Genomic DNA, 13,614 nt, shown 5'->3' with positions numbered 1-13,614 from the left:
CCCAGGACTGCCGGGGCACCCAGGCCTCCCCGAGCAGGGTCTCTTGCCCACTCACAGTGGATGGGAGCCCAGGCCTCACTGAGGACACTTCAGAAGGAAGGGCCAAGGCCTCAGCAGGCAAGAGGCTGGCGGAAGCCCCTAGCTTCTCTGCCGTGAGGCCCCAAGCCAAAGCCCCAGTCCCTCTGACAGCAGGGCTTGGGGAAGGGAGGTTGGGAGGGTCTGAGGACAAACAGCCGCCACGGAACCGCAGGCTGTGAACTATGGGGAGAGAAGACTGCCCCGGGCTCACCACCCCACCTGAGAAGGAGAGGGACTTGTAGATGATTTTATCTGGTGGCTGGTGGAGAAAGGAGCAAGGGGCCCCCCCTACCAGGCCTAGTAATCACTGGACAGGCCTCTTGAGGTCCTTCCCAGGAGCCCAGGTTCTCGCTGCCCTGAGAAGACACAGGGGCCTGGGGGTGGGGTCCCTAGAGGACAGAGGCAGCGGTGCAGGAGGCAGAGTGACCAGTTCAGGCTGAGGCTGGAGAGGGGTGGAGGGGGTGTCAGATGGGGTGGATAGCTCCATCGACGGACAGACGAGCCTCTGGGTGGGCAGCAGCTAGGACGCCCAGAGTTGGGGTCCCCAAGGAGATAGCAGTGTACCCAAGGAGGCCCCCATCTGCCTGCCAACCTCAGTCCAGCCAGGGGAGTGAGAGGAGGGGCTCTGCAGCACCTCCCCTGCCCTGGGGCCTGGAAGGGCTGCATTAGACTGGGCTGGGGCACCCCCTGGGCCGGGGGCTGAGGGAGCTGCCCGAGAAGAGGTCCCGAGAGCACAGAGGACAACAGCCGGAGCAGAGCCCAGCGCTCACCGGCCGGAGCGTCCCCGCGGCCTTCCTCACACCCGCGCCCTCCCCAGGCTTCTTCAGCTGGGGCCGGGCCTAAGGGGCAGCAGGCAGGGCTGGTGGCACCACTCCCACTTCCAGAGGGGCCTGGGGGGTCAGAAGAGGCACATTCAGTCAGGTGGGAGTTGGGGCCTACTCCATTTCTCCTGCAAGGGGCTGAGGGAGAGCAGCCCGGTCACTCCAACCCCCAGTGACAAGCCAGGGAGGAAGCCGTGGAGGTTACCGAGGGGAGGGGGTATCCTCGTACCCCTGAACCCCTGCATAGCCTCACTCTCCTCCTCCCCACGACACCCGCTCGAGACAGAGCTTCCCCCTCACTCACCTCCTTGCAAGCTTAACTCCTGGCAGCAAAACTAGCTGGTTGGGCCCCTCAGCCTTTTGTACTGGGCTGGGGAGTCAGGTGGGGCAGCCAGGGGGCAGGGCCTCACTCAAGCTGGAGGCTCACCTGAGCGCCCTCCTCCTTTTAACTTAGGGCAAGAGGTGCACGTGATGTCTAGCAAGCCCACCTGGGTGGGGAGAGAAGCCCAGCCAGGGCAGGTCTGGGCCAGGCCAACAGGGGGTGGGGCGGAGCCAGGTACAAAGGTTCCTGGCCTCCCCGCTGGCCCAGAGCCCTCAGGACTGGCTCTAGGTGTTAACACAGGCCCTGACTTGATGTGACCATCAGCAAGTTCCTGTACCAGTTTCCCGATCTGTAACCTAGAGGGAGTAGTAGTCCGTGTTACTGCAACACCTGACTCAGTATCACCTTCAATTAAAACCCAGGTTCCTGGGCTCTGCCCAAGACCCTTCTCAGTGGGGCCCGGGAAACCATTTCCCAGGTGATTGTTTGAAAAGCCCTGCGTGGGCGCAGCCCAGCCCAGGAGCCTTAGCCGGTTACAGGGAACGGTGGGGTCAGAACCGAAGCAGAGTGGGCCCCACTCCAGTTTCCTTGAGGGCTGGGGGGCACCCAGCACACTCAGCTCCACACCTCATCCCCCACTTCCTTGCCCTCAGCTCTTAGCCATCAATGTCCCCGCCAAAGAATGGAACAGGCTTTGTGAAAAACTGTGAGGGGTGGTAGCACTGCCTCCCTGACAAGAGTCCTGGGGCAGAGTTCCGTTCCCGTCCCTACCACCTTAGGCTGGGCTCCTTAGGAAGCTGTCGTACCTCCGCCCTTAACAGACCCCTCAGGCCAGGGCCAGGTCTCTCCTCTCAGACTGGGCTGACAGGACACAGTTATCCCAAGGGAGGCAGCCACCTCCCCCAACCAGCTCCAGCTCTGCACTGCTCTCGCCCAGCCTCTGCACCATTACAGTCCTCTAGGGCCCCAGGCGGACTCGGGTGCAGAGTCCTATCTCAAGGCCTCAGATCCTGCCAGGTAACTGTGCGCAAGATGCATGCCTGGCATGTGACAGGGACACAGTAGGTGTACAAGGAAGGCAGGAAAGGAGGGAAGAGGGCAGAGGAAAGAAGGAAGGAAAAGAAAATAAAAAGTAAAGAAGGAAAGAATCAGAGCCAAATCCAGCAAGGCCCTGGTAGCCGGGTGGGTGAGGCTGGCAGGCTGCAGAAGCCCAGGGCCTGGGGGTTCAGAGTGACCTCACCTACGTTGCAATCCTGTCTCTCCCTGCCTACAGTGGTAGCCCGGAGTGTTTCAAACTCTCCAACACTTCAGCTTTCTGTAAACATGAACCACACCCCAGCTCTTTAGGTTGCAAGACAGACTGCGTTGACGTGGTAGAAACAGGCTGGATTTGAGCCTTGTTTCCGGGCCACGCCTCCTCCCATCTCGTTCCTGCACTCCAGCCACACCTATGTCCTCTGGGACCCTGCACATGCTGTTCACCTGACTCAGGAAGCACTTGGCACTCATTTACCCACATCTTCCTACTTGGCTCCAAGGCCCACTTCAGGCAGCACCTCTTCTGGGACCCAAGGACACCTCCTCACACCCCGGTTAGGCCAGGCCCCTTCTGAGTTTCCATGGCACCCTTCCCCCAGGTTCTGCACCGCAGTCACCACATGTGTTGGAGTTATCTTTCTCCTGACCCGTCCCCTTCCCAGGCCAGGGGACTCCTCGGGCCTGTGTGGATAGAGTACTGGGGGCAATGGGTGTACACAAATAGTGTAGCTGAGCTCAGTGAAGACCCACAAATATTAGGATAGATGCTGGTAGGTGTGACCAGCCCTCACAGACTGGCTCTGCCCAGACGGAGTGGGAAACCACGGCCAGGAAGCAACCTCAGCAGCCCTGAGAACCAACCTCTGTGGGAATACATGCCAGCAGATGCAGGGTGTCTGGAGGGAACCTAAGCCCAGCTAAGGTGTAGAAGGGGCCATCCCTCAGTGGAGAGATGGGGACAGCTCTGTTTTACCTAGCCTTTGGCAGGCACATCCTTGGTCCTGGCAGAGGGGCACACAATAGGGTCTGGTGACCGGCATTTTCTCACTGGGCAGTGGGCTACAGACCAGCGACCACCAGAACCCACATGGGTCTCAGGAGGGAGAGGCTTTGCCTGAGCAGGGAAACGGCTGCCCCGTGGGCATGTGGTGAGGGCCCATGTGGCCGGAGCTAGTGGGTACAGCGTGCTTGTCGGCCTCAGCATCTTCTGGGCTGGGAGCAGGGAGAGCTGCAGCCTCTGACTGAAGGGCTAGCGATGACATCACCTGGCGATGACATCTGAAATCTATGACCTCCCCACAAGACAGTCAGGCCCCATGTCCAAACACAACCCAAATGCCTTCACGTTTAATGGCCTGCCTCCAGGGCCCACAGCCTTATTACAGACCTTAACTAGGCTAAGGGCCCAGCTTGCCAGCCTCTGGCTCAGTTCAGCACTCTGCAAGAAGGTAACCCCACAGCAGGCCTGGCTGATGGGGCCCTGGCTTGGGGAGGGCCAAGGTCCTTAGTCGACATCTTCGGAGACCTCGCAGGACTGAGCTGTCACTCAGCCTGTCCCTTTTTTAGTCCCCGAGTCCCTGCAGCTGCTTGGCTTCCGGCAAACACACAACTTTCCTGGGAAAATGCACCAGGTTGGGGCGGCACCTCAGGGAATTCACTGGTGTCAATTCAGCACAGGCCAGGGGCTCCCAGGGGTGAAAGCAGCAGGCCCAGGACAAGGATGCCAGCCCCAGGCTGTATCCCTGCACCCCCTGTAGCAGGGGATGGGAGGGGAAGGCTCCCTCAGGGAGCTCCAGACTCGGGGGTTAGGGCCCAACCCCAAATGCTGGGGCTGTATGTAGCCCTAGGCTTTCCTGGGAAGTGACTCTAGAAAGTGTGTGGGCCATATACACTGGACAACATACCACTCTAAGATGACCAAGTCCTGTGATACATCAAGACTTTCTAGAGGAAGGTTCTGCGGGCCTCAGCCTCCTATTCCAGGCCCTGGCTGAGATCTAGGCTCCTGTCCTGGGCAGGAAGCAGAGAGCAAACCGTGATGGGTGTGTGTCAGGAATCACCCCACAACAACCCTGTGAGGTAGGCTGTGTTGTCCTATTTTACAAATGGGGAACTGAGGGCGCAAGAGAGGATGTGGCCCGCCCGTTTACACAGCAAGGAAAAGGAGCCAGGATTCAAGCCCAAGTCTGTCGGGCTCCAAAGCCCACACGTTTTTCTCTAAGGAAGAAATAGGAAGTAGTCCTTTCTGATAAAGGCCCTCAAGTTAAAAGTTCAGGGGCTCTCAGCCCAGCCTGGGGTGGGGGGCGGGGGCAGGGTAAGAGCTGGAGAAACCCCAAGGCCATGTCCATTCCTGGCCCTCAGCAGCTGGACGGGCAGAAGCAGGGCACAGAGAGTGATCCCCAGATCTCCAAACAGCAGAGGCGACCAAGGCTACAGCTGATGGCTCTGGCTGCCCAACAGCTGGGGGCGGGGCGCGGTCCGGTCGGGTCCTGAGGCCTTGTGGCCCCAAGTGGGCAGAGCCAGGCCACTGAGCCAGGCGGATTCGAGCAAGCTGCGGAAGCGCGCCCTCATCGCGGGGCCGGGCGAGCTGGCACCAGCAGCAGGGGTGGGTGAGGCACCTCGGGACCCTCCTCCAGCAGTTGCCTCTGCTTTCTCCAGGCCAGGGGTTGGTGGCTTCCTCCCCGGCTTTTTGGCTTTGGGGGCAGACAACTTCCAAGCCAGGTCTAGGCTCTCTGGCTCCTCTCTGGCCACGGTGGGCTCTGAGGAGGGCACAGATCCAGCCTCAGTGTCAAAGTCACCTAGAAAATGAACAAACCGTCAGGCTGCAGACCCCCAACACCCTCAAGTCCCATCTCCAGGCCTCCAAAGCCATCTAGACCAGTGGCTCTACTGTCCCAGGTCAGGGCGGCCCTGGCCGCCCAGACATCATGACCCTTCCCAGCATGTGCACACTGGCCAGACTGTCATGCTCGTCAAGCCGAAAGGGTGTGCTTCTCCCCAGGTGATACCAGCACTCTATCTAATGAGGGCAAGCCCCAGGAACCCTTTGGGTGCAAGGACAAGAGGAAAGGGGTTCAACAGGCCAGAAACCATTGGTCTGATCCAAAGGCTCACTGAACAGGTGGGGAAACTGAGGCACAGAGAGAAGAGGACCCTGCCACATATAAGGGTGCCATCATTCTTCTGCCACATCACCCCCAGAACCGGAACAAGAGCCAGGCAGGGACTGCCCAGAGAGCAGTGCCCGGAGGGAGGGAGTGGAGGAAGGGGTGAAGGGAATGGGAGGGGGCTTCTGACCAAAAGCACACCTACTTGGAAGGGAGGCTGTCAGGGGAGCACTGTCTAAGGACACCACTGAGGAGTGGCCCCATAAGGATACGGGAGCGAATGGGGACGGGGGCACCAAAATGCAGCCAGTGGTGGGAAGCTGGGCCCCAGACTCTCGTAGGCTTGGTCAGAGCAGGAGGGGTCTGTGATTTGCCTGTGACCCACTGTCCAGAGGATCTGTCCCTCTCTGGGCCCCAGAGAGCCCAAATGTCTAGAGAGAAGACTGGCTGGGGGGCTTGTGAGTGAGGCATGACACCCACCTTCACTCTTTCTCACCCAGGAATAGAATGCTTGTACTTGCATTTTCTTTGCACCCCATTAGGGCGAATGCCCCAACTTTGTAAGTGCTCAGCAATGCTCATCACCCACACCCCAAACTCCACATCAGCACCTCACTGCCTCAGGCCCCCCTCTCCACCCCGATATGGAGTCTGGACCAGGTAAATGCCCAGGGCAAGGCTGCCAGGATGGGGAGGGGACAAGAAAGAGTTTCTGTGGAGACACAACCAGAGGCCTGGCAGACGTAAGGCAGGGGGACTACAGAGCGGGCCTCTGGCCTCAGTGCCAGATGTCCTGAAGTAGGACAGGCAACGACAGATACCACTTGACACCATCACCAAAGCTGCGGCTGAAGAAGTGTGATCCTGATGGTACACGCCATGAGGCACTACAGCCACTCCCGAGAGCAAGGTCCAGCTACCTGAACTGATGCAGAAGATGCTCTCGGACACAAAAACAGCACATTGGAGAACACCGTGCACAGATTATTTGGTAGGGAAAGGCAAACCACAAGATGACGCTCCGCCTTACAGGCAATTTCTGTGTGTGTAAATATCTGGGAGGACTGGGGAATTACACATTTAAAGGTGTTCAGGGAGGGAGGGTGGGACCCCTCCCAGGTTTGGGGTATGAGGTGCTGGATGAGTGCAGTGCTGCTCACTGAGACGGGAAAGACTGGGGTGGGAAGTGAGCTCAGGGGAAAGGTCAGGAGTGTGGTTTGGGAGGAGTTAAGGGTTGAAGAGACCCCAGGTGCAGAAGCCCAGCATGCAGTCAGGTATTTGGGGCTTGAGCTCAGAAGAGGGGAGGCGGGGCGAGACAGACACAGGGGGAGATGACCTCAGACAGGCACAACGGAGGATGAGGGGGGAACCTGGGAGGACGCTGCGCCAGGGAGGGCCAAGTTTTCCTGGGGACAGAGCAGCTGGCATGTTCAGAGACTTAAAAAAAGGAGACTGTGCAGGCGCTCATTGATGCGGGGGGTGAAGAGGGATGGGGGCGTCCACAGAGCCTACCCTGGAAGGCCAGCCCCCTCCCTAGGCACGAGCTCTTTCCAGAAGCCCGGGAATCCCTCAGCCCCTGGCTGTGACCACTCACACAGCCCACACACCTGTCACTCGCTCACACAGCTCCGGTGGCTACTGGGGCTGCCCCATGCTCACCCAGCTGGCGGCGTACACAGTCTCGCCACTGAAGGCCCAGCAGGTCAGGGTAGATGTCGGGCAGCTGGCGCAGCGCCAGCAGCTTCAGCATGCGCGACGTGCAGCCGTGCAGGGCGTGCTCCCGCAGGGCCCGCTCCTCCGACAGTGTGGTGGGCCGCAGCTCCACGCGATGCTCCTGCAGCACGTGGTCCACGGAAGCGGGTGGCAGCCGCGGGAACAGCCGCTCCTTCACCAGGTGGATGGGCACGAAGATGGCCCCGGCCCGCACCACGTGGGGGAAGGGGCACTGCTGCGTGCACACGAAGCTCTGCAGCTGGGACAGCAGCTTGCCCAGCAGCCCCTGCACACCCTGGCAGTCCTGCCACGCCGCCCGGCCCCAAGGCCCAGACGTCTCAAGCCACTCGCGCAGCTTTTCCGGCGGGGAGTGGGCCACTGAGCCCGAGATGGCATCACACAAGGAGGCGTGCAGTCCTGCAAAGTGTTGCTCTGGGGAGTCTGCTGTGGCGGGAGTAGAAGCTGGAGCGGGGCCTACAACTGTAGCCGGAGCCGGAGCCGGCGATGGAGCCGGAGCAGGGGCCGAGGCGGGGGAGGTCATGGCTACAGCTGGAGGGCTGGGCAGCGCCAGGTTGAAGCAGGCCACGGGCAAGGGCTGGGTGAGAATCTGTAGTCCAGCGGGCACAGGTGTGGGGGTGGGTGCAGGCCGGGCAGGGGCTGAGGTGGGCACAGCTGGGACCACGGCTGGAACCACAGTTGCAGGCAAGGGTGCTGGCCGGAGGATCTTGAATTTTCGGAACATGAAGGCCACAGAGCTGTGGAAGTTGGTCCTTGGGGTCGCCTCTGTGGTCAATGGCACCCCAGGCAGGTCTGGTGCCTCTGTGACTACCTTTTTCAGGACTTGCCGATCTGAGACTGTGTCCCCCACACCTGGCAGGTCGGAGACTGTGTTTCCCACGCCTGGCACATCCACAGCCGCGGTGGGCTTAGCATGCCCTGCGGGATGAGGGACCTGGGTAGGGGGGGCCTCTGCCGCGGTCTTCTTCACGCTCAAGTCCAGTGCCACCTCCTCCTTAAGTGAGGCGTGCACTCTCGAGGGGGCTTCCCGGCCAGGCAGAGATCCCCTGCAGTCTTTGTCATGGCTCTCACTGGGGGCTGGGGCCGGGTCTGGCTCAGCTGTGGCCTCAGGTGCCTGCACGTCCAGGTAGTCACGGTAGGGGGCCAGGCTGAAGACGTTGTCGATAATAGGCATGGGTGGGGAGCTGGGTGGCAGTGTGCCCTCGTTCCGCGGAAGAGACTGGCGCTCCTGGGCACAGGGCGGGAGTGCCGGTGGGGTGCGTGGAACTGGACTATCTCCAATGATGATGGGTGCCCCAGGGTGCTCATCGAGCTGGGGCTGGAGCTGCTCTCTCCTGCAGCTGGGCAGCCACATCTTCTCCTCGGCTTCCTGCACTGGCTTCTCTGCAGGCCTTGCAGGCTCTAAGCATGGCTGGCTGGCAGGCAGAGGCTGGCATGCCCGCTGGAAGGCACCGGGCTGTGGCACAGCCTGCACACTGTTCTGGGAAGGTGGCGTCCCTCCGAGCCCTGGGGATGCTCCATAGAGAGAGAGGTCATCCCGGGCGTAAGGAAAGCCCAACGTCTGGGGGGCAAAGTCCACTGGGCAGCGTGGGGCAAGAGGTGGCTCCAGCTTGAGGCCTGGCGAGGGTGCTGGGAGGGGGGCAGAAGGGTAGGAATAAGTATCCAACCCCACTGGGGGCATATAGGGTGTCTGAGCTGCCTGCTGCCTCAGGTAGGGGCTGCTTAGCCCACCAGCTGGGTACCCAGCCCCCTTATGGGCTCCCGGAGGCTGTGGTGGAAGCATTGAGCCATAGCTGCCCGGCTTCTCTGGGTGGCGACAGGCTGGAGGGCAAGGGAGGGCCTGTGCGGGATGGGGCAGTGGGTAGTGGGTGGGCACTGCATCCTGGCAGGCTGGTCCCAGAGGTTGGGCCAGCTGGGTCCAAGGACTGGAGGGTCCCTCGGACAATGCCTGCTTGGGGTCCCCAGAGTAAGGACCTGCATACTTGGAGGCCAGGAAGCCCGTGCTGTGGATGGTCCGATACTTCTCCAAGAATGCCTGGCACGGGGAGAAGCTCACCGAGGAGTCTTTGCCAGATGTCCCAGCTGGCACCCCACGCAAGAAGGTGCCATCCAGGGACTGGCCCTTGCCAGGAGCTGGGGGCAGAGAACAAGATGGGTCGGCGGGGGGTAACAGGGATCCAGTCACCAGCGTCCAATCAACATCCAGAGGCCTCTTTGCTGCCCCTTCCCCCAGGCAGGTTGAGAGCCCATAACACAGAGGGTTGCGGTAGACAGGTTTGGGCGCCGCCAGTGGTGGGCCTGGGTAGGAGTGAGCCTGGGGACCGAAGGGTAGGAGCTCAACGGGGCCAGAGTCCTGTACTTTCTCGGAGCTTTCTGTGGGCGGGCGGTAGAGCAGGCAGCTGGTCAGAAGGTTGTCTGCCCGAAGTGGGGGTCCTGCCATGCTGGTGGGGTACAAGGGTGGATATGGGGTCCAGGATGCCAACCGCTCAGACCCTGTCTTCGGAGGACCCCCCACGGGGCAGGAGAAGTAGGCACCCTTGTAGCTGCAGGGGTCCTGGTTACCAGCAGAGGGGGGCAGGCTGTGCCCGGGCCCAGAGTCTGCCTCTAGGCGGGGCAGCTTGCCATACATCACAGGCCCCAGGGTCCCCAGTGGCCGCTTCTCCGCCATCACTGTGAAGGCTTCAAGCCCTCCAGGGCCCCAGCTACTCAACTGCTGACCTGGGAGAGAGAGGGAGAGGCAGGGGCTGTCAGAAAAACAGGTTACAGGCAAGCAAAAGAAGGCTGTTGCTCTTGCTGGCTCATTGCCATGCCCAAGAACTTGGCACTTAGTAAATGCTCAATAAAGACTGTATGGATGAATGAATGAAGGCATGAGCCAACTTTATTTTGTAAGCTGCAGAATCCTTTGTAAAATGAATTCTTGTACAGCAGCCCTAACATACCCCCGCCCCCACTCCAGGAGCCCCTTCTGTTCAGCTTTCCTCCACATGACTCCCAAGACCCCCTCCACAATTTCAGACTTTGTAGAAGACAGTCTGAGGATCGCTTCGCTTGGCTACTCCTCCTGCCCACACCTCACTGATGAGAGATGGGAGGAGAGGCAGGCTTCCTACCTCTCACTACAAGCTCTTACTCCAAGATGCCATAGTGATCTCTAGATGCCTACAGCAGCCAAGACGTGGAATCAGGCGATGTCTACAAATTCAGATTTCCTGTGATACTCTAGATCTCACTTTTTGACCTGCCAGTCTCATCGAAAACAGCAGAGCCAGGCCTGGAACCCAGGTCCCTAGGCCCAGGAGGACAGATACTGGGCTTGGTTTTAGAGGGCAGTACCCCAGCACAACCCTTTGTATAAGCCCCACCCAGCACCCTAGACCCACCCCAGACCCACCCCCCAGGAGGAGAGCAAAGGCCGTCCAGCAGATGGTGCTGTGGCGCCAACAGGAAGCTCCCAAAAGGGGAGGGGAGGAGAACCTGTGCCCATCCCAGCCCCTAAACTGCAGCTATTCCAAGAACATGGGGGCAGCACAGGACCATGAAGCAGGTGGGGAGGCGAGAGGATGTGAATATGCAGAGAAGGAGCTTCCAGGGGTCACAAAGTGCTAGTTGGCAATGACCCCCATTGTATTGATGGAAAAACTGAGTACCAGAGAAAAGACTAAGGTCCTCAAGCAAGGCCAAGCAAGGATTGGGACCTAGGCTCAGGGAGGTCAAGTGTGGCTTTCCTCAAGGCAGCAGGCACCCAATGGCCCAGGAGGGGGTCATCTGAGGCCAGTCTACTAGGACCACATTGACCTGCTTCTACCTCCCCCAGTGCCCTGTTCCCCAAAACCCTCAGGTGGCTTAGAAAGGATGACTCAGCTCAATCTTGCTATCATTAGGCCATGGGACAGGTGTCACAAGTTTCACCAAGCCAAGACCAGCCCCCTCTCTCAGTCTTCTCCCTTCCGGCTGGCGGCCAACGACACCCACACACTCAGAGTTAGACCAGCACATTTTGGGGACAGAAAAAGCCAAGGGTAATATGGGGGCCAATGCCTACTCTCATCCCAGCCTAAGTGCACCAAGGAAGCCAGACACAACTCAGAAAGAAAGCTGTCTCATCTCCTCGCCAGAATCCAACACCTCAGGCCAGCCTGGAGAAGTGGATGCTCCGAGAAGGCAGGAAGGAGCACCAGAGCAACAATACCGATAGCACTGCCCTATGACAGGGCCCTGCACCCCAAGGGGAAAGCCCCCACCCTGCTGCACAGCAACTTTGCAAGAAGGGGTTGTATGGTTTGGGGAGTGCTGAGCCCCCCTGCCCTTGGGGAGCTCTGGGTTAATAAGTGCTGGCTCTAGTCTCACCTCCCCCACACACTCCTTGGGGCCTTCTCCATACCCACCCCCGGGCCCAAGAGCCCTTCTCTCCTAGACTCTGCCCATTGCGTGCCCTTGACCCTGGAGACTTCCTGAGACACCCCCCCGGGACTTAGCCCAATAAAGGTGAGGCCACTTGGGACCCCCAAGAGTCTTTGGGGGAGATATGGGGGCTCCAGGGAACCAGTAGAGGACTATGAAGGGTAGGGGGGTAATATTACCTCCGGCTCTTAGGAGATGGGGAGAGCCCAATATTTTACACACTCCCTCAAGCGAGGCCCCTCTCCACTCTAAACGGTAGCCAAAATGTAGGTGCCTCCTTCCCTCACACACACGCAGCAAGAGGCAAGCAACTGTTCGGAGGAGGGCGGGACCCCAGGGGGCAGGGTCACATCACCCTTTGGGCCACCAAGCTGCTTGCTGGCTGAGGTTGCGTTTGGGCTGGGAGGACCAACCTCAAGCAGCGCCCAGAAGAGCCCACCACCGCTGTGCCATCCCTGCCCTAAGCAGCAGGGGGAGCAAACAGCTTCGTGGCTCAATTCCCTCTTCCAACGCCTAAGGGGTCTCCGGATGGACGCGGGGCAAGACTAGGAAAAAGAGAGCGATCTGCCCGGCTGTGGCCAGCGCTTGGACTCTATTAGAGGACGGAATCGGCTCCCCTTCCCGTGTTCTCACACCTCCCCCAGCTGAGGCTCTGGGCCCTGCCCACGCTGCAACCGCATCTAGGGGCAGCCCAGGCTCTCGTGGTGGGGGAAGGGTCGCGGGATCCGCTCCACCCCCTTTCCCCTACCTGCCTGGCCCATAACTCCGGTGCCTGGGGCCCTCAGCCGACCTAGCTTTGGGGCTGCCGCCACACCCGACCCCGGCGGCTTCCGGGTGTCCCCATGCCCTTCCCTGCGGCGCTGGGGCGCACGTGCACCCCAGCAGGCCGATACACAGGCCGCCGCCACCCATGCAAACCCGTGCCTGCAAGTACGTGTCTGGCCCATATCTGCACACACGCCCCTCCAGAACTGCGTTCTCCCCTCGTTCGGGCCCCCGCGCACCCAGCCCCACGGACCGACACCCAAAGACTGGCGGGAGGGCGGGGGCAGTGGGCGGCCCGGCAGCAGAGTCCGGGCAGCCACCGCCTCGGGGCGATCCCGCCAGCCTGGGCTACGGCCAGAGGGTGAGTCAAGCCGTAGCGAGGAAACCGCAGGGCCGTCCCGTCCCAGTAGGGCGCGTCCAGGGCCCCGCGGCGCCTCAGTGCCAGACGCCCCCAAGGCCAGCCCCCCGCCGCCCCCTCATCTCCGCCCGGGCAGTCCACGTGAGCCGGGCCCCGCGGGAGGCCCGAGGGCTCGGCCTGAGCTCCTCTTCGCCAGGCCCACGCCGTATCGGGCGCCAGGGCCCCGCCGGGGCTCCAGAGAGTTACCAGGCCTCGGGGGCCTCGAAGTCCGGGGGAAGTTGGGGCAGCGGCGCGACCCCTGCCCCGCAGCCCGCCAGCCGGGGGTCCGCGGCAGCCAGGAGCCACGCCACCTCAGCCCAGGCCCAGCGCGCTCCATCCCCGGGCCGGCCGGCAGGGGCGCCCTGGGGCAGCGCCACCCGCCCCTTCCCCACGCGCCGCCTGCAAACTCGGCCCAAGTTTCCGCGCCCGCCGAGTGGGCGAGCTCCTACCTGCAGGGCACCGGGGTTCCCGCTGCTGCTGCCCGGGGCCGCGGCCGCATCCTCCAGCGCCGCCGAGGCCGCGGGTCCTTGTCCTGCCGGGCCCTGCACGGGAAGTCGCGGTGAGCACCGAGCCCGGAGCCACCCGCCTCGCTGCCTTTCGCGCCGCCGCCGGGCGCCGTCTGCGGTCCCAGGCGGGGCGGGCTGGGGGCGGAGCGGGGGCGGGGCGGCCCGCGCGGTTGGGGCAGAGCCCGGCCGCGCCTCTGGGAGCTTGCGCTCCCCTGAGCCCCGGGGTGCGAAGGGCCTGCCTCTGCCAGCCCTCTGGGGACCGGGCCGCGGGCGCTGTGCACAGTCTGTACCCACCGCACTCTGCGAACCATCGCCTGGCGCGCCCATCCCACGCCTTCATTCAATCACTCCGTTAGATCATTCATTCATTGTCACTTTCTAGCTTTGCGCCCACCACTTGACCTCATGAGCTTTAGTTTCCTTATTTTAGTAAAACTGGGATTAT

The 13,614-nt window shown here is 61.4% G+C and overlaps 1 protein-coding gene across 2 annotated transcripts; it reads right to left on the bottom strand.

Annotated features, from left to right (window-relative positions):
* Positions 1–3,605: 3,605 nt before the first annotated feature.
* Positions 3,606–13,257, bottom strand: C11H15orf39 (chromosome 11 C15orf39 homolog). 2 transcript variants are annotated; one of them, XM_024128919.3, is made up of 3 exons: positions 13,113–13,257; positions 6,974–9,815; positions 3,606–5,057 (listed from the first exon to the last, which is right to left on the bottom strand). In XM_024128919.3, exon 2 carries the CDS (start codon positions 9,763–9,765, stop codon positions 6,985–6,987), a length of 2,781 nt encoding a protein of 926 aa, XP_023984687.1. In that variant the 5' UTR covers positions 9,766–9,815; positions 13,113–13,257; the 3' UTR covers positions 3,606–5,057; positions 6,974–6,984. The 2 variants fall into 2 exon arrangements, with proteins under 2 accessions (XP_023984687.1, XP_028351662.1); XM_028495861.2 differs by lacking the exon at positions 3,606–5,057 and having other exon boundaries at positions 6,509–9,815.
* Between the last annotated feature and the right edge of the window lie 357 nt (positions 13,258–13,614).

Source organism: Physeter macrocephalus, chromosome 11 (assembly GCF_002837175.3).
Source record: "Physeter macrocephalus isolate SW-GA chromosome 11, ASM283717v5, whole genome shotgun sequence".
In the NCBI taxonomy this organism is placed as follows: Eukaryota; Metazoa; Chordata; class Mammalia; order Artiodactyla; family Physeteridae; genus Physeter; species Physeter macrocephalus.
This window is presented reverse-complemented; position numbering and strand designations above follow the sequence as displayed.